General features: G+C 41.0%; 1 protein-coding gene across 3 annotated transcripts in view; it reads right to left on the bottom strand.

The window, feature by feature from the left end:
* Positions 1–17,020, bottom strand: part of prkacba (protein kinase, cAMP-dependent, catalytic, beta a) — a 155,787-nt gene that overhangs the window by 72,903 nt on the left and 65,864 nt on the right. The window contains exon 1 of one of the 3 annotated variants that reach the window (XM_048539146.2): positions 4,811–5,082. The exons of the other annotated variants lie outside the window; for them this stretch is intronic. Coding sequence (XP_048395103.1) covers positions 4,811–5,012 — 202 coding nt within the window. The 5' untranslated portion in view covers positions 5,013–5,082. Of the gene's footprint in view, positions 1–4,810; positions 5,083–17,020 lie in introns of those variants that run through there. 3 annotated transcript variants of the gene reach the window in all.

Genomic DNA, 17,020 nt, shown 5'->3' with positions numbered 1-17,020 from the left:
GAACTTTTAGCATGCATTCAGAAGAATTTTGTTGAGTAGCACATAAATCTAATCCGATGGTGCAATTTTGAACTAAGTTTCAGGAAACGAAGCTGGGTGAACATTTTGCTGGAAAATAAAACCATTACCATAATTCAATAAAGTTTAACATAAGTTGAGTGAGGTCAACAATAGAAAAGCAGTTCTCAATTGGGGCAAGGCCAATTTTACTAAGCTGAGGAACGATTTAGCAAACATAGGCTGGAAGTTACCATCTGAAAGTAAATCAATATCAGAGCAACTGGAAGGAAGGGGAACATTCAAAAAGTTCAGGGTTAACGTTCCCACAAACAGAGTGGAATGACCAAATCTAGAGTCTTAGGATGTCAAGGGCCTTACATGATAAGACAAGGCTGAAAAGGAAAGTTTAGATCTAACACTCAGAACTCAATACTACAGAAAGTTGAAACGAATATAGACAATGGAGATATGAAATCAATACAGAAATTAGGAAAGCAAGAAATATTGGCAAATAAAATCAAGGAAAAACTACAAATATTTTAGCAATATATTAGCAGTAAAATATTATCAATATAACAGCTAAGCAGAGAGCAGAGTACACAAAAAGGCCAAGGAGTTAACCTGTGTCAAGGAAGGTGCTGATACGATTCTTAATGAACACTGAGTCTGTCTGCACAAAGGGGACAATGCAGATATTGCAGTTAAGGAGGAGGAGTGAAGTTTTGGATGTAAACTGCATGCAGCGAAAGGAAGCATTAATAGGATCAGCATCTGAGACTGTTAAAACAAACTAAAGTGGAAACAGTATAAGGTCTAAACACCATTTCTCAAACCTCACAGGTGTAGCACTAGAGAATTGGACAACTGCAAACATTGTAACTTTGTAAACAGAGGGAATAAGGAATATAACAAGTAATTACAGATCAGTTAGTCTAACCTCAGTAGTGGATAAGTTATTTGAATCAGTTCTGAGGATAAATTGTCATTTAGAAATGCAAGGATCCATCAAGTAAAGTCAGCATGGATTTATAAAGCACAGTCTGACTAACTTGAGTGTATTGTCTGAGGAACTATCAAGGAGACCAGTGCAGTTGACATGGTCTCTGGCTTCTGACCAGAGATCGCATAAGCAGATTGCTTTTTTAAAGCAGTCATGGAATAAACATTGACAGATGTATTTGAGACTGAAAGGCTTTCTGCAGCAGAGTTCGCTACTGGGTTGACTACTTGTGATTACACATGATTGCGCCCCTGATCTAAGAGTCCTGTCAAGATGTTGGAAAAGAAACAAAACAAAACAAAACAAAACAAAATGGCTCTATGGTTGATACGGAGCTTAACTGTTGACCACAGTAGAATGTCAATGGATTGGTCCAGAAGCTAAATGGCATTTGTAGTCAAACAAGGCTAAGGGGTACACCATAAATGGGAGATATCAGGATACATTGAGGAAGTGAGGGGCCTTGGAAATACCTGAAGGTAGAAGGATCAATTGATAAAGTGGCACATGAAATCTCTCTCGGTTGGTCAAGGTCTAGAATACAAGAGAATGGAGGTTTACTTCAGTAAGGCATTTGATAAGGTTCCCCATGGCAGGCTGATGGAGAAAGTGAAGTTGCATGGGGTCCAGGGTGTGCTAGCTAGATGGATTAAAAAACTGGCTAGGCAACAGGAGACAGAGACTAGTCGCGGAAGGGGGTTTCTCAAATTGGAGACCTGTGACCAGTGGTGTTCCACAGGGATCTGTGCTGGGACCGCTGTTGTTTGTGATATACAAACGATCTGGAGGAAGGGAAAGGTGATCCGATTAGCAAGTTTGCAGATGACACAGATTGGTGGAGTAGCTGATAGTGAAGGGGACTGCCAGAGATTATAGCAGATTGGAGAGTTGGGCAGAGAATGGCAGATGGAGTTCAATCCGGTCAAATGCGAGGTGATGCATTTTGGAAGATCTAATTCACGAGCAAACTATACAGTAAATGGAAAAGTCCTGGGGAAAATTGACATAGAGGAATCTGGGTGTTCAGGTCCATTGTTCCCTGAAGATAGCAAAGCAGGTCAATAGAGTGGTCCAGAAGGCATACGGCATGCTTTCCTTCAGCAGACGGGGTAGTGAGTACAAGAGTTGGCAGGTCATGTTACAGTTGTGTAAGATTTTGGTTTGGCGACATTTAGAGTACTGCATACAGTTCTTGTCGCCACATTACCAAAAGGATGTGGACGCTTTGGAGACAGTGCGGAGGAGGTTCACCAGGATGTTGCCTGGTATGGAGGGTGCTAGCTATGAAGAGAGAGGTTGAATAGATTAGGATTATTTTCATTAGAAAGATAGAGATTGAGGGAGGGACCTGATTGAGGTCTACAAAATCATGAGGGGTATAGATAAGGTGGATGGAAAGAAGCTTTCTCTCTCTTCTCCCCGCCCCCCCCCACCAGAGTGGGGGACTCAATTACTAGGGGTCACGAGTTCAAAGTGAGGAGGAGGAACTTTTATGGAAGACATGCGTGGCAAGTTCTTTACGCAGAGGGTGCCTGCAATGCGTTGCCAGCGGAGGTGGTAGACGCAGACACGATAGTGTCTTTTAAGATGTGTCTGGACAGGTACATGGATGGGCAGGGAGAAAAGGGATACAGGCCCTTAGAAAACAGATGACAGGTTTAGACAGAGGATCTCGATTGGCGTAGGCTTGGAGGGCTAAAGGGCCTGTCCCTGTGCTGTAATTTTCTTTGTTCTTTGACTGGTTAATATGGTTGTTTTGATGTTTATAGAGGGACAAATATTGATCAGGCAATTTGGTATAACTACCGTAATATTGCCCAAAATAATGCTATGAGATCTTTTAGCTAAGTGTTTGCTGAGAGAATGCAATCTGATAAAACATTGATGGACATGGAGATAGTGGGAGCAAAGGACAATGTGAAACATCCAAGAGTGTGGGGTCACTGGGAGGGTTGGCTATACGCAGGGTTAATAAGTCACATGGTCCAGCAGAAGGATTTGCTTTAATCTTTCCTAATTTTTTTTTTGGGGGGGGTGGGGTTTGGTGGTGCAGAGGATTGGAGAATGACAAACATAACCTGTATTTGTGGATGGATAAGGATAGTGTTAACAACTAGTGTGCTCAGTTTAACATCAGTAATGGATAAGATTTTACAATTCATAATCAGAGGAAAAATATAACATACATGGAGAAGTTTTAGATAATTTAGGAAAGGCAGCACACATTTGAAAAAGGGCAGATCATAACTGATTTTTATTTAATATTCTCTTGTTCCACAATTAAAGAGCAGAATACAGTGCATGCTATCTAATTTGCATTTTATGTAATCATTTCATAAGATACTGTATAAAACTTAGGCTTTTGGAAGGGGAGTGTCAGTATTCAATTTGATACAAAATTGGCTTAAGGACAGGAAACAGGGAGCCATGGTAGCAATCAGGATAGCAGTAGGCCCTTTTTTTCGGCCATATATAAATATCTTGCAAACTTGGAGGAGAGGCCAACAGTGAGATAGGATATTAGAACTGGCAGGGAAGTGTCAGTGAGAATTTGAAATACAATCCAGAAAAGTGAGAGTCAGAGTCACAGAGCATGGGAAAGGACCCTTTGGTCCAACCAGTCCATGTGACGTGATGTATTTTTGCAAAAGGAACACAAAGAGGCAAGGGCAGGGTAGGTTATGCTGAACTGTACAAAGCTCCAGTCAGGGCTGAACTACAGTACTGCATTCAGTTCTGGTCATCATACTTAACTAAAGCTATAGAGGTTACTGAGACCGCCTAGAGGTGACTTATCAGAATGGCTCCATGGTTGGGGAGTTTGTGTTACAAGCTTAGGTTAGAAAAGCTGGTCTTTTCTGTTTGAAGCTAAAGAAAATGATAAATGACTTGATAAGAGTTAAAGGTTATAACAGCCTTGATACATTAAGCAACTAGGGAAACATCCCATTGGCTGATGATGCAAAGATGAGGGAACAGAGATTTGAAATTTTGGGTAAGAGATGGGACACCGATAGCAGGATGAGCTTTTTCCTCATCAGTCATAACATGGAACACGCTGCCCATGAATGTAGTGGGAGTGGAGATGATGAGGATTTCAAAGGAAACTGGACAGGCACTTCAGGGAAATAAAGTCGCAGAGTTACGGGAATCAAATGGTGGCATAGGATTGACTGGATTACTCCATTGGGAGCAGGCATCAATTCAAGAGGCTGAACGGTGTCCCTCATAAATGCCTCTACTTCCAACTGCGAAGAGAAACAGAGCCTCTGTTTAACGTCTCATGAGAAATGAAACCTCTGACTGTTCATCACTACTGCACTGGAATGTCAATCTAGACTTTTGTGCTCAAATCCTGGTGTCAGCCTTGAACCTACAACCAACTGCCTCTGGATCAAGAGCGCTCCCAACTAAGCCACAGCCTTCACAGGTGACGGAACAGTTTACATTCTCTTGAACAGCAGTAATTTCTACAGAAAGTGTGTCTAGAGAGAAAAGCTTCGACCTTACTTTGACACTTCTTGCAGTTGATTAGTCATCCAACTATGAAACATGTTTCCATCTTAACCAAGTGGCCATCTCACAACATGCTAAGGTTAACAAGGGAACGCTTCGAATATAGGAGTTTGAGCACTTCCTCTGTAGATATTGTTCCTTCCCTAACAGAATAAATCTACTGAGCTCAGTAAGCCTGCGGAGTAATTTTGCTCACAAAACAAAATACAGAAGAGCCTTAGTCACTGCCAGGTAGCATATTTCTTGTTATCTTGCACAAAAATTACACTGCACTGAAATGTACGGTAAACTTACTACAATCGTCCCAAATGAGAGTGTATCCAGAAACCAAGACACCTTCAGTTTCCACAAGCAGATTTTGCTCGTTAGCAGCCACTTTTGGTTGTCTGTGAAAAATTCTGTTTGCTAAGACTTCCAGTTTAACCAGAGCTGAAGAGGTTTTTGATGGTTCTGGCCCTGTGGATTGGTAACCGAATAGATCCTTTTGTTGGGCCATCTGCTGCTTTGAGTCACATTAAAAACTTTTATAGCTATTAACAAGTGTTGCAAACGTGTAACACAGTGATCTTCTTAGAGCAGCTACGGCCTGTAGGTTGAGCAAACTTCCTGTTTGCAACCAAAAAAGGCTGCCACTCCAATCAGCACTTTGACCACGGATTGTAAGCTACTACTGCAGTTTCCTGTCGACATGAAAACATTTCACAACCTTCCTTTTTAAAATAATTTAAATGCCAGTATTTTACAAAGCATCAACATTTAAAAATTCAAAAACTGTTTCAATAATTTCATTCTGTACAGTTCTACAGCTTAAACAAAAAGCCCAAATGTGGAAAAGTTTAAACCAAAATAGCATTTCCTGCAAGTGAGCCTGTGAAAGACCACAAAACTGTCTGAAAATAGTTGAAATATTTACAGCCCATGTATTTTTACGAGTCAGAGGTTACATATTGTTAGGTTTTTTTTGCCAGATTTCACCACACCAAAAGGTACTAATTCCTGATTGGGTGCTAATAAACCTTCTGAATCCCCACTCTCCCAGATTTTAAACAGGTGTATGGAGGGACTGCATAAGTGAGAAGCTTCAAAGCAGAACCCAAACCTAGCTCCATCTGTGACGACATGCAAGTGAAAGCAGAGGTCACTGATCAGCAATGAGAAAGAAGAACCCTGGCTCATCTTCCCCACAAATAAAAGGACATACTTTGCATGTGTTATCTCTTATAGATGTGGAGCTTTAATATGTTTTTACATTTTGCAATTGTTCTGTTATACTTTTGTTTGAGAAGGCTCTGTCTAGCAAGAATGAATTAATTCCTCTGCCCAGATTTTTATTCACACCAGTTCCATTCATTCATCGGCCTTTCTCTTGCTGACTGCAATGGTTGCCAATTAAGTCAAACTTTCATTTTAAAATTTTGATTCTTAGTTTTCAATTCTTCCATGGCTTCATACACTACTAAATATGTCTTCTATTGATCTGACAGATATTTAATGCAGCTGTAATTTTAACTTTAAGGATTCCCGATTTTCTTAGAATTCAGCTGTATGGCCTTAAGCTTGGAAATTTCCTCTCAAACTTTTCAACTCTCTATATCTCATTCGTCATTTAGAGCTCTTTAAAACAGATTTCTAACTAAGCTTTTAGCTGTTTACAAGATGCACAGTCGACAAGATGCACTGCAGAAATTCAAAGATGGGGCAGCACGGTGGCTTAGTGGTTGGCACTGCAGACTCACAGCGCCAGGGACCCAGGTTCAATTCCAGCCTTGGGTGACTGTGTGGAGTTTGCACATTCTCCCCGTGTCTCTGTGGGTTTCCTCCGGGTGCTCCGGTTTCCTCCCACAGTCCAAAGATGTGCAGGCTAGGTGGATCGGCCATAGTAAATTGTCCGTAGTATTCAGGGGTGCATGGGTTACAGGGGGATGGGTCTGGATGGGATGCTTCAAGGGGCAGTGTGGACTTGTTGGGCCGAAGGGCCTGTTTCGACACTATAGGTAATCTAATCTAATCTGAAAAAAATTCTCAGGCAGCAGCTTCCAAACCCACGACCGCTTCCAAGACACTCACCATCCTTGACTTAGAAATATATCGCCAGTCCTGAGTCAAAAATCCTGGGATTCCCTCCCTCATAGCATTGTGGGTCAAACCACAGCAGGAGGAATGCAACGGATCAAGGCGGCAATTCACCAACACCATCAAGAGCAACTAGAGATGGGCAAGAAATGCTGGCCAGCTAGCAACGCCCACATCCCACGAAATGAATAGAAAAAAGACCTGTCACTTCATGCGTCTCAGAGTCAAATTTTGCTTTGTGAAATTCCTGAAGCACCCTGGGACATTTTATTTTGGAAAAGTTGTGTATCAGTGCAAATTATTGTTGGATTAGTTGGGGAAATGGGGAAAGGAAGAGATTATACACTCTGTCTTAATCATGAAACTAGCATCCCCAATAAATAATTAGCTTCTTTCAAACGGAGCTAAAAGCCAATTTAGAGCAAAATGGTGGTAAAGATTATATTTCAGTTAAAGGCTACATCAGTACTGGGTGAGACACAGCGTTTTAAACACGTATACTCTGACCTGAAGCAAAACAATGTGACCTTCCCTTCCTTTCTTTTCTTACATAATACTTGTAAGAGATATTTTTAGTTCTTTTGCCACCAGAGGGATAAGCTTCAACATGGAACTTGACAGCTTTGCACACTGAAGTGCAACTTCAAAGCGCTTGCATGTAAACAGTATACCAAACCACTTCACAGACCGACTGAATGAGAGGCCGCAAATACAATGTTAAAGAATCATAACAGGGCCCACATGCAAGCCTGCATTTAAACATATTTAGTCAGACTATAACTTTCATCTACAAAATCAAGAAAGTGAACTACCTATGCTGTCTGAAAAAAAAATAAAATTTGCCTTCTTGCCAGCAGAATGTAATTAATCTACAATATTTTGTTTATCTAGATTATATGTTTGATAATAGGGTGAAGTAAGTCTGAGCTAAAAATTCCATTCTGATAAAGTTTAGTTCAGCTTTAAGGTTTATGGAGCTGAAAAGAAATAAGCGTGCATAGACATTACCCTACAAAGCAACAAATGATGTACCTTTTCTGGTATGTACATACAATACTTAAGGTTTCTTACAGCCAGATGAATTTTCATTGATTAAAGCCACTATCCAAATTAAGGACAGCATTCGAACACATAGGGATACTAGAACGTTTCCATATTAACTACACAGCCCTTTCCTGAGTTGCATTTAACAGATGGAGCAATTTCATCAGGCAATTTGTGACAATTTGCATTTTGTCTTTGAATTGGTGCTGTTATAGAACTTACTGCAGGAGTAGGGTGTTTATGACAGCATCTGTTCAGATTGAGGCTGAGGTGATTTTACACCAGCACTATTATCCCAGTAAATGAACAATCTGGAAGAGATGCTGCTGCTTTTGGCTCACACATCAAACTTCAGTGAGAGAATTCACAGCAGACAACAAGCTAATGAGTTCAAGACCCATGTGATTCTGTGGATTTCATAAACGTTCTGAAGTTTTCAAATTAAATTCAGAGCCTCACACAGAATTCACAGCAGGCAAACAGGGCATTTGGTGTAACTAACAGAGTGTTTATTCTCTGCTTGAACTACGTCCCACATATCATTTAACTATCAGCAAAACTCCTCATTGCATCTCAGTTTCCCATAATATTAGGGAATCATGATGTCTGAGAACCATGTGAATTGATGAAAGGAGAATAAAACCAAAGGTGGCATAAGAAGGTTTGAACAAAAGAATGCAATTTTTAAAACTGGATGCTGTTGCTAAGTTAATAACACAAAAATAAATACGGGGAGTAGGGCATACAGTCCATCAAATCTCCTCTGTCAAGTCTGATCTTCGGCTTCAATTCCACTTTCCTGCCCACTCCCATATTCCTCGAGTCTGTGAGACCCTAAAAAAACTCTGTCTACTCTAGACTTATATGTATTCAACAATGGAGAATTCACAACCTTCTGGGATAGAGAATTCTAACAATTCACAACATTCAGTCAAGAAATTTCCCATCTCTGTCCTAAATTATGCCCATGCTTTAGATTCCATGGCCAGAGGAAACAATCTTTCAGCACCTACCCTATGAAGCCCTTCAGAATTTTCTGACATTTCGATCAGGTCACCTCATTCTTTTACACTTCAGTGTTTCTAGTCCAATTTGCTCAGCCTCTCAGAAGGACAATCTCTCATTGCCAGGGACAAATTTAGTAAATTTTCTTTATTGCTTCCAATGCAAGTATGTCTTCTCTTAAATGTGGATGGCAAAACTGCACAAAGTACTCCAGATTTCAGCAACACCTCTGACCAGGATTTTTTTTCCTATTCACTTGTGGGATTTCGGTGTCGCTTGCCGCTTGGCCAGCTTTTATTGCCCGTCCCTAGCTGCCCTTGAGAAGGTGGTGGTTAGCTGCCTTCTTGAACCGCTGCAGTCCCCATGCTGTGGGTTGACCCATAATGACATTAGGGAGATGATTCCGGAATTCTGACCCAGTGACAGTGAAGGAATGGCGATATATTATTTCCAAGTTAGGATAGTGGGTGGCTTGGAGGTGGTGGTATTCCCATATGTCTGGTGCCCTTGTCCTTCTAGATGGAAGTGGTCGTGGGTTTGGAAGGTGGTGTCTAAGGATCATTGGTGATTTTCTAGAGTGCATCTTGTAGACAATACGAACTGCTGTTACTGAGCGTCGGTGGAGGAGGGAGTGGATGTTTGTGGATGTGTGTGGATGTGTGCTATTCAAGTGGGCTGCTTGTCCTGGATGGTGTGGAGCTTCTTGAGTGTTGTTGGGGTTGCACTCATCCAGGCAAGTGGGGAGTATTCCGTTACCGTCCTGGCTTGTGCCTTATAGATGGTGGACAGGCTCTGGGGAGTTAGGAGGTGAGTTACTCATCATAGTATTCCTAGCTTTTGATCTGTTCTTGTCATCAGTGTTTATGCAGTGAGTCCAGCTGAGCTTCTGGTCAATGGTAACCCCCCAGGATGTTGATAATGGGGGATTCAGTGATGGTAACACCATTGAATGTCAAGTTGGGGGTTTGTTTTAAGATTGTTTCGTATTGGTGACGGTCATAGCCTGGCATTTACGTGGCCTGAATGTCACTTGCCGCTTTTCAGCCCAAGCCGGATATTGTCCAGATTTTGTTGCATCTGAACATGGACGACTTCAGAATCTGAAGAGTCATGAAGGGTGCTGAACATTGCATAATCATCAGCAAACATCCCCACTTCTGACCATATAATAAAGGGGAGATCATTGATGAAGCAGTTGAAAATGGTTGGGCTGAGGAAACTATCCTGAGGAATTCCTGTAAAGGTGTCCTGGATCTGATGTGATTGACCCCCACAATAAATCATGGTCTCACATGGGAAAGTGACAAAGAAGTCAACAGCTCATGGGATCCAAGGTAACATGGCAAGTTAGATCCAAACATGGCTTAGTGACAAGACACAGAGGGTGGTGGCGGAAGGCTGTGCAACTGCAGCTCAGTGTTCAGTGGATGATAAGTCACTTTGTAAATGACAAATATTGGCTGGGTCGTTGACAATGAGGAGGAAGGTTTTCAGCTACAGGAGGATCTAAACAGATTGATCAGATGGGCAGATCAGCAGAGGATGGAATTTAACTCAACTTGTGAGGCAACGCACCTTGGAAGAAGGAACAAGATGAGACAGCACTCAATAAATGGCAAGACATTAGGAAGCCTGAGAGGGACAAAGGAATTTTAGAGCGCTTGTCCACAGTTCCCTAAAGATCTCCAGGAAGATTTAGAGAGTGGGTAAAATGGCATAGAGGCTGCTTACCTTTATCAGTTGTGATATACATTATAACAACAGGAAGGTCACTTTGGAGCTGTACAGAATTTTAGTTAGGCTACAGCTGTGGAGTACTGTGTGCATTTCTGGTCATCACACAAGGAGGAGGACAACTACAAAGGAGGCTCATCGGGATGTTGCCTGGGATGGAACATTTCAGCTATAAACAGAGGCTGGGTAAGTCCAGGTTTTCTTCTTTGGAGCAGGGAAGGTTGAGGGATGTAGACAAAGTGAATAGAAAGCTGCTGTTCCCTTTAGTCAAACGGTTGATAACAAAGGGTACACAATTTTAAAGTGAAAGGCAGGAGGTTTAAGGGGATTTAAGGAAAAACCTTTTCATCCAGACAGGGTGGGTCTGAAATGCACTTTCTGGGAGGGTAGCTGAGGCAGGAAACCTCACAACCTTTAAAAGTACTTGGCTGTGCACTTAAAATATCATGATATTCAAGGTATGTGGCTAGTGTGGGAAAGTAGGACTAGTGGAGTAGTAAGTAGTGGAATATCATTGGTAGTACAGAATTGATGGGCCAAAGGGCTTCTACTCTATTATTCAGATGTAGTGTCACTAAAACCCTGCACAAATCTAACAGGGATAATGGGAACTGCAGATGCTGGAGAATCCAAGATAATAAAGTGTGAAGCTGGATGAACACAGCAGGCCAAGCAGCATCTCAGGAGCACTGAGATGCTGCTTGGCCTGCTGTGTTCATCCAGCTTCACACTTTATTATCACAAATCTAACAGGGTTTCTTTATTTTTGTATTCCTAGCCCCTTTCAATAGAAGCCCAATATGGATTTGCCTGACTGCTGTATCTGTGAGCTAGAGTGGTGTACTTTTAACAGCATAGACAAGCCTCTTTGAGCAACATTTACAAGTTTCACATTGTTCAAAAAAATCTTGCTGTTCTTTGCTTGTAAAGTGACTAGAGCTATCAATTTTCCATGTTGTAATCCATCAGCCACCTGTTGCCCCAATCACTTAAACCTATCTATACCTCTCTGCAGCCTCTGCATCCTTCTTGCAGTTGACCTTTCCACCAAGTTTTCTTTTGTCAAGTTTTGACATTACTCTGTCTTCACCGAAGTAATTAGTGCAGATTGTAAGTACCTTAGGTTCCAGCAATGGTCCTTGTGGCACTCCATGATTCACTGTCTGCTAACTTGAAAGTACTCAAGAATTCCCACAAACCTGTCAGGCAGGAGTTTTCATGAATGAAACTCTTAACTTGTTCTAATCATATTACACTTTTTGAATTACTTTGTTAAAACTGCATTAATAACAGAGTCCAATTCTTCTCCACTCTGGTGTCCTCATTTTCTCCATTTCTAACTTAGTATAAAAATTCCAAACAAATGACTTGGATCCGTCTAGTCCACCTATCCAGTCCTGGTCAACTTCTAACAGGGCAAAATCATTAATAAAAAGCAGAATACTGATGCCAGGAGATATGAAATAAAGACAGTGCTGGAAAAACTCAGATTTGGCAAAATCTGTTGAGAGAAACCAAGTTAACATTTTGTTTTGAATAAAATTCTCCTTTGGAACTCTTTAATGCAAAATTCTATTTGCTGACAAGAACTTCTCTTGCTTCTTCATGTAACTCTTTGTTCAGTGTGTACATCGTCATGGAGGCAAGCGATAGTCTCAGCAGTGGCTGGATGAAATTCTTTGAGCCTGTGTTCAAGTCCATTCATTGAATACAGTGAGTTATTGTTTGGCCTGTAACACAGCTGCAGCCAGTCTAAGCAACTGAAGTTGGGCAGCTGCACCAGATTGGACAGTCCAGAAACAATTTAAATTGGCCCACTATCACCATGGGGGTTAAAAACAGAGCAGACAAGAGATGAGAGGTTCCTTTGCATGTTCTCTCCTACCAATGGTCCTCAAGCTGTTACTCCTGCTCTGGTGGTTTAACCATATTTGATGGCATGAGGAAAGGCATAGAACATTACAGCACAGTACAGGTCCTTCGGCCCTCGATGTTGTGCCGACCTGTCATACCGATCTCAAGCCCATCTAACCTACACTATTCCATGTACGTCCATATGCTTATCCAATGACGACTTAAATGTACCTAAAGTTGGCAAATCTACAACCGTTGCAGGCAAAGCGTTCCATTCCCTTACTACTCTCCGAGTAAAGAAACTACCTCTGACATCTGTCCTATAACTTTCACCCCTCAATTTAAAGCTATGCCCCCTCGTGCTGGCCATCACCACACCTGAATAATAGAGTAGAAACCCTTCGGCCCATCCATCACCATCCTAGTGGTTTGAAGTAATCAGTGAGTAAGGAAGGCTGGGGTTAAGAGTTGACGTTTTCCAAAGCCTTGACTATTTCTAAAGCCCTCGGCATTTAGAAGCAGGCTGATTGGACTCTGGGGGAGCAAAATCGCTCAAGACGAGGTTAAGCAGTTGCTTAATAATGCATACTTGTCTTTCAGCTACACTAATAAGCTGGGTGTGGACACACTGGTGTCACACTGAGGCACTGTTTTCTGTAGTTTAATATATAATGGCAATATCAGAGGTTTGATTTTGATTTTGTCCTATGATCAAGATAAATCATAGAATCATTGACCTCTACAGTGTGAAAAGCAGCCATTAGGCTCACTGGGTCTACACTGACCCTGCAAAGAGCATCACACCCTGACCCAGTCCTGCACCATATCCCACTAACCCATGATTAACCCACCTAGTCCTCACATCCCTGGCCACTACAGGGCAATTTAGCATGGTCAATCCACATAACCTGCACATCTCTGGACTATGGGAGAAAGCGTAAATCAAGCACTTTAATCGAGGAGGTTATTCTAAGTTTTAATTTTCACTCCAGCCTTGATAAGGAATTATCTATATACAAAAGGCTTGTATATGATAATGGATCACTGTTTACACTGTGCCATCTGTCAGCACATGGCCTACACCAAAGCAGCTAAAGATCCTCCTGACAAACCAAATTTAACCAAACCTGCACTTCAACTTCCACGCAACCGGACTTCCAGGTTAATCATAGAATACCTGTAGTATGGAGACAGGCCCTTCAGCCCAACAAGTCCACGCCGAAACAGAGCGTCCCACGCAGACCCATTCCCATATAACCCACCTAATCTACACGTCCCTATGGGCAATTTAGCATGGCCAATCCACCTAACCTGCACATCTTTAGACTGTGGGAGGAAACTGGAGCACTGGAGGAAACCCATACAGACACAGGGAGAATGTGCAAACTCCACACAGACAGTCGCCCAAGACTGAGAATCGAACCTGGGTTCCTGGAGCTGAGGTAGCAGTGCTAATCACTAAGTCACATAACAAGATGTACAGCTGGAGGAACACAGCAGGCCAAGCAGCATCAGAAGAGCAGGAAAGCTGAATTTGAGTCTAGATCCTTCTTCAGAAATTTCGGACTTTCAGGTTATTCCGTTCTGACTCATTGAGATTTCACCACAACTTTATATTGCGATAAAACTAACATTTAATTAATTGTGTAAATATCAATTAAATGCAATTTAATTTTATTGCAGGAGCAACAAGTCTGAAGTGATGTAGACATTGGAACAAGGATAAAGGGGCAATATAAAACAAATGACAAAGAGGACGTAGAATCAATTAACTGATTTCACAGACATAAATCTGTGAAATTGGCACATCAAATTGACGAGGACGCTACAAAATAAAACATGGAATAACTAGCTTCCAATATTGCTGCACAGTATGAACAGGAAAATTTTAATAAAATGTCTTTCTTCTGGTTCAACCTCAATTGGAATAAATGTTTCAGTTACAGGTTCAAAAAATTTGCCAAGATGTTGCAGAGGATGCAACATTGGCACCAGGGATAAAACACTTCAGCCACATGGAAAGACAGAAGGGTTTAGAATCAGTCATCATAAAGCAGAAAGGGTTACAGAGAGATATTTGTAGGATGATGGAACCAGATTCAATTGTGACTTCCTAAAGATAACTGGATAAAAAAAATTACTGCAGCAAAAAGGGGAATGACTGACTAAATTTCCCAAGCTCAGCAAACCCTGACCTCTAAGTATAAGGCACGCAACATCAAAATATTTAAATGAGGGCCAAGTCTCTTGGGAGTTATTCTGTTGCCTTTCCCGTCCTGCCCTGAACATTCGTACTCCATTAAAGCTGCAAGTGAGCAAATTTTAAATCTTTTTTAAAAAATATTTTAACTGCCAATCTGACTCAAAATGACTTTTTGCCAGGTTAAAATTGTGTCCGGTGTGAAGTTCAGCTTCTGGCAGAACAGAATGAAAGTTATTACTTGCTGTTAGAGACTGCAGCATTTCATGCAGAACTGAAAATGTTAAGACACAAGAAGCACTTACAGTATGGGTAAGTAAAGATCAAGAAAGGCTTTTTCCTACGGAAATTGTGCACAGAAGCAGACGGTCCTTCCAGGGGGAGTGTGTGTCACTGCTGATGTGTCACCCCACCTGCCCAAAAACCTTCACTAAAAACAAACAACACTTCAATTTCACACAAGAAAGAATTAATGATGATGCCAAACAGCACTGAAAGTTATGTCTGCAGTGTACAGTTCACTTCTTTCCAAGCACTTTTTTTCTACACGGCAATCTTGCACGTCTATGATGAATGATCAATTCCATTTCTGGAAATGTTTTGGTCGAGGATGCCAATTTGTAAGAATGAAACACATTCACTTTTGGCAGACATCAGGAAAAAGAACTCCTGGAGGGAAGCAGACTTCTTAAAAACTGATGCAAAACTATTTGCACATCTGACTTGGATTTTTCATTAAGATCTGTAGATGCTCTTTGGAGGATTGGTATGGACTTGATGGGCTGAATGGCCTGCTTCAAACATTGTAGGGATTCAATGATTTGATGATAAAAGAAAATGAGAGGGCTCATTTGATTGGATGTATTTTTTAGACCCAGTTTAACACAAAGAGAAATGCAAGTGGGTAAAGTGACTATATGACACTGAAAATGGACATGATAGTTCAAATAGAATTTCCTGCTGTTATGAGTTAAAATAAAAAACACGATCACAACACATGGACTGCAATGGTTCAAGGAGGCAGCTCACCACTATTTTCTTAAGGGTAGCCAGGGATGGACAATAAATGCTTGTCCATGAACGAATAAAATAAATTAAGAAAACAATTAAGACGCTAGAAAATATTCAAAAGTAGTGAACCAAAACAGGTGTTTTGCATAAAATAGCAGAGTATCTGAAGTACCAAATGACATACTGAATGCAATACATTCATATAAAATCAAACAAATTGAGTATGAACAAATGAAACTGAGCAAAAAATAAGGATATGGGGAAAGAGAATTTAAGGATTATATTTTCATGACTTTTACATTTCTTTCAGAACTCACATCTGTTTATAAAATACTTTCGTTTACATTTACCACAGCCGAAACTTGATTTGAGACACAAGAAGAGGGCATCCACTTTCTATTGCTTCCTCCAGCTGGTCATGTTAATTTTTCACTTTCACAAAAACAAAATACACACACTAGAAATCTGAAATTAAAGGGTTCTGATGAAGGATAATCATTAGCTCAAAACTTAAACTCTGCTGCCTGACCCAAACACTTCCAGCATTTTGCGTTCTTTGTAAAGAAAAAAAATGATTTAGTGGGATGATGAGATATGATGCCTATTTCCAACTGGCCCCTAACTTAGTTGTTTGCAAACACTTTTCCAAAGGGCAACTAAGAGGTAACCTCACTGTTTTCAGGCTGGAGTCACACATGCAGACTGAGTAATGAGGAGAGATATCCTTTCCTAAAAGGCATTAGCGTTCCAGATGAGACTTCACAATGAGCGATGACAGTTGGTCACCATCACTATGACTGGTTATTATCCTAGATTTATCAGTAGATTTTAAATTTCACCAGCTGCTGTGGTCAGATTTGATCCTTCAGCTCCAGAGCATCAGCCTGAGCCTTTTTTCATAAGTCAAACTATTATTGTTACCACCATCCGGACAAAGTAGTCCAGTTGAATGGTACATCACGCACCCATGAAAAATACAAAATTCTTGTAGTTTTTAATAGGGAAGAGGTTGTTTCCACTCAAGTTAGGGCTGGAGGGTATTATCTCAGATTAAGGAGTTGCCCAGCTGGAAGAAAGAAGGAATTTCTGCTCTCACAAGGAAGTCAGTCTGTGAAATTATTTACCACAGAGGGCAGAAGCTGAATTGTTAAGTGCATTCAAGACTAAGATAAACAGATGTTTAATCAGTACAAGAATCAAGGGTTATGGGGAACGGAGGAAGAGAATGATCAGATTAGCCAGGATCTCATTGAATGGTGGAGCAAACCCAATTGACGTACATTTCCCAAATCGTATGGTCTTATCCATTACCTTCAACGCTTACTCTGTCATCCAGCACCTCATTGTAGTATAATTCACCCCCACAAGATGCACTGCAGCAACATGTACAGGTATCTTTGTATGTGTTTCCTATGCCTACCAAACGAAAAGATTAGTGGGCAGCAGTTGTATAGGATCACCACCATTACAACTGAGCCAGTGTCTCCTATACTTTACTTCCTTCTCGCTACAAAAGCTATTTCTTGGTATTAGATTTAAATCTAAATGATCAGGAAATTTATACAAGTTTATGAAAAATACAA

This window comes from Stegostoma tigrinum, chromosome 8 (assembly GCF_030684315.1).
Source record: "Stegostoma tigrinum isolate sSteTig4 chromosome 8, sSteTig4.hap1, whole genome shotgun sequence".
In the NCBI taxonomy this organism is placed as follows: Eukaryota; Metazoa; Chordata; class Chondrichthyes; order Orectolobiformes; family Stegostomatidae; genus Stegostoma; species Stegostoma tigrinum.
The sequence above is the reverse complement of the archived record's forward strand: the minus strand, read 5'-3'. Positions and strand labels throughout refer to the sequence as shown.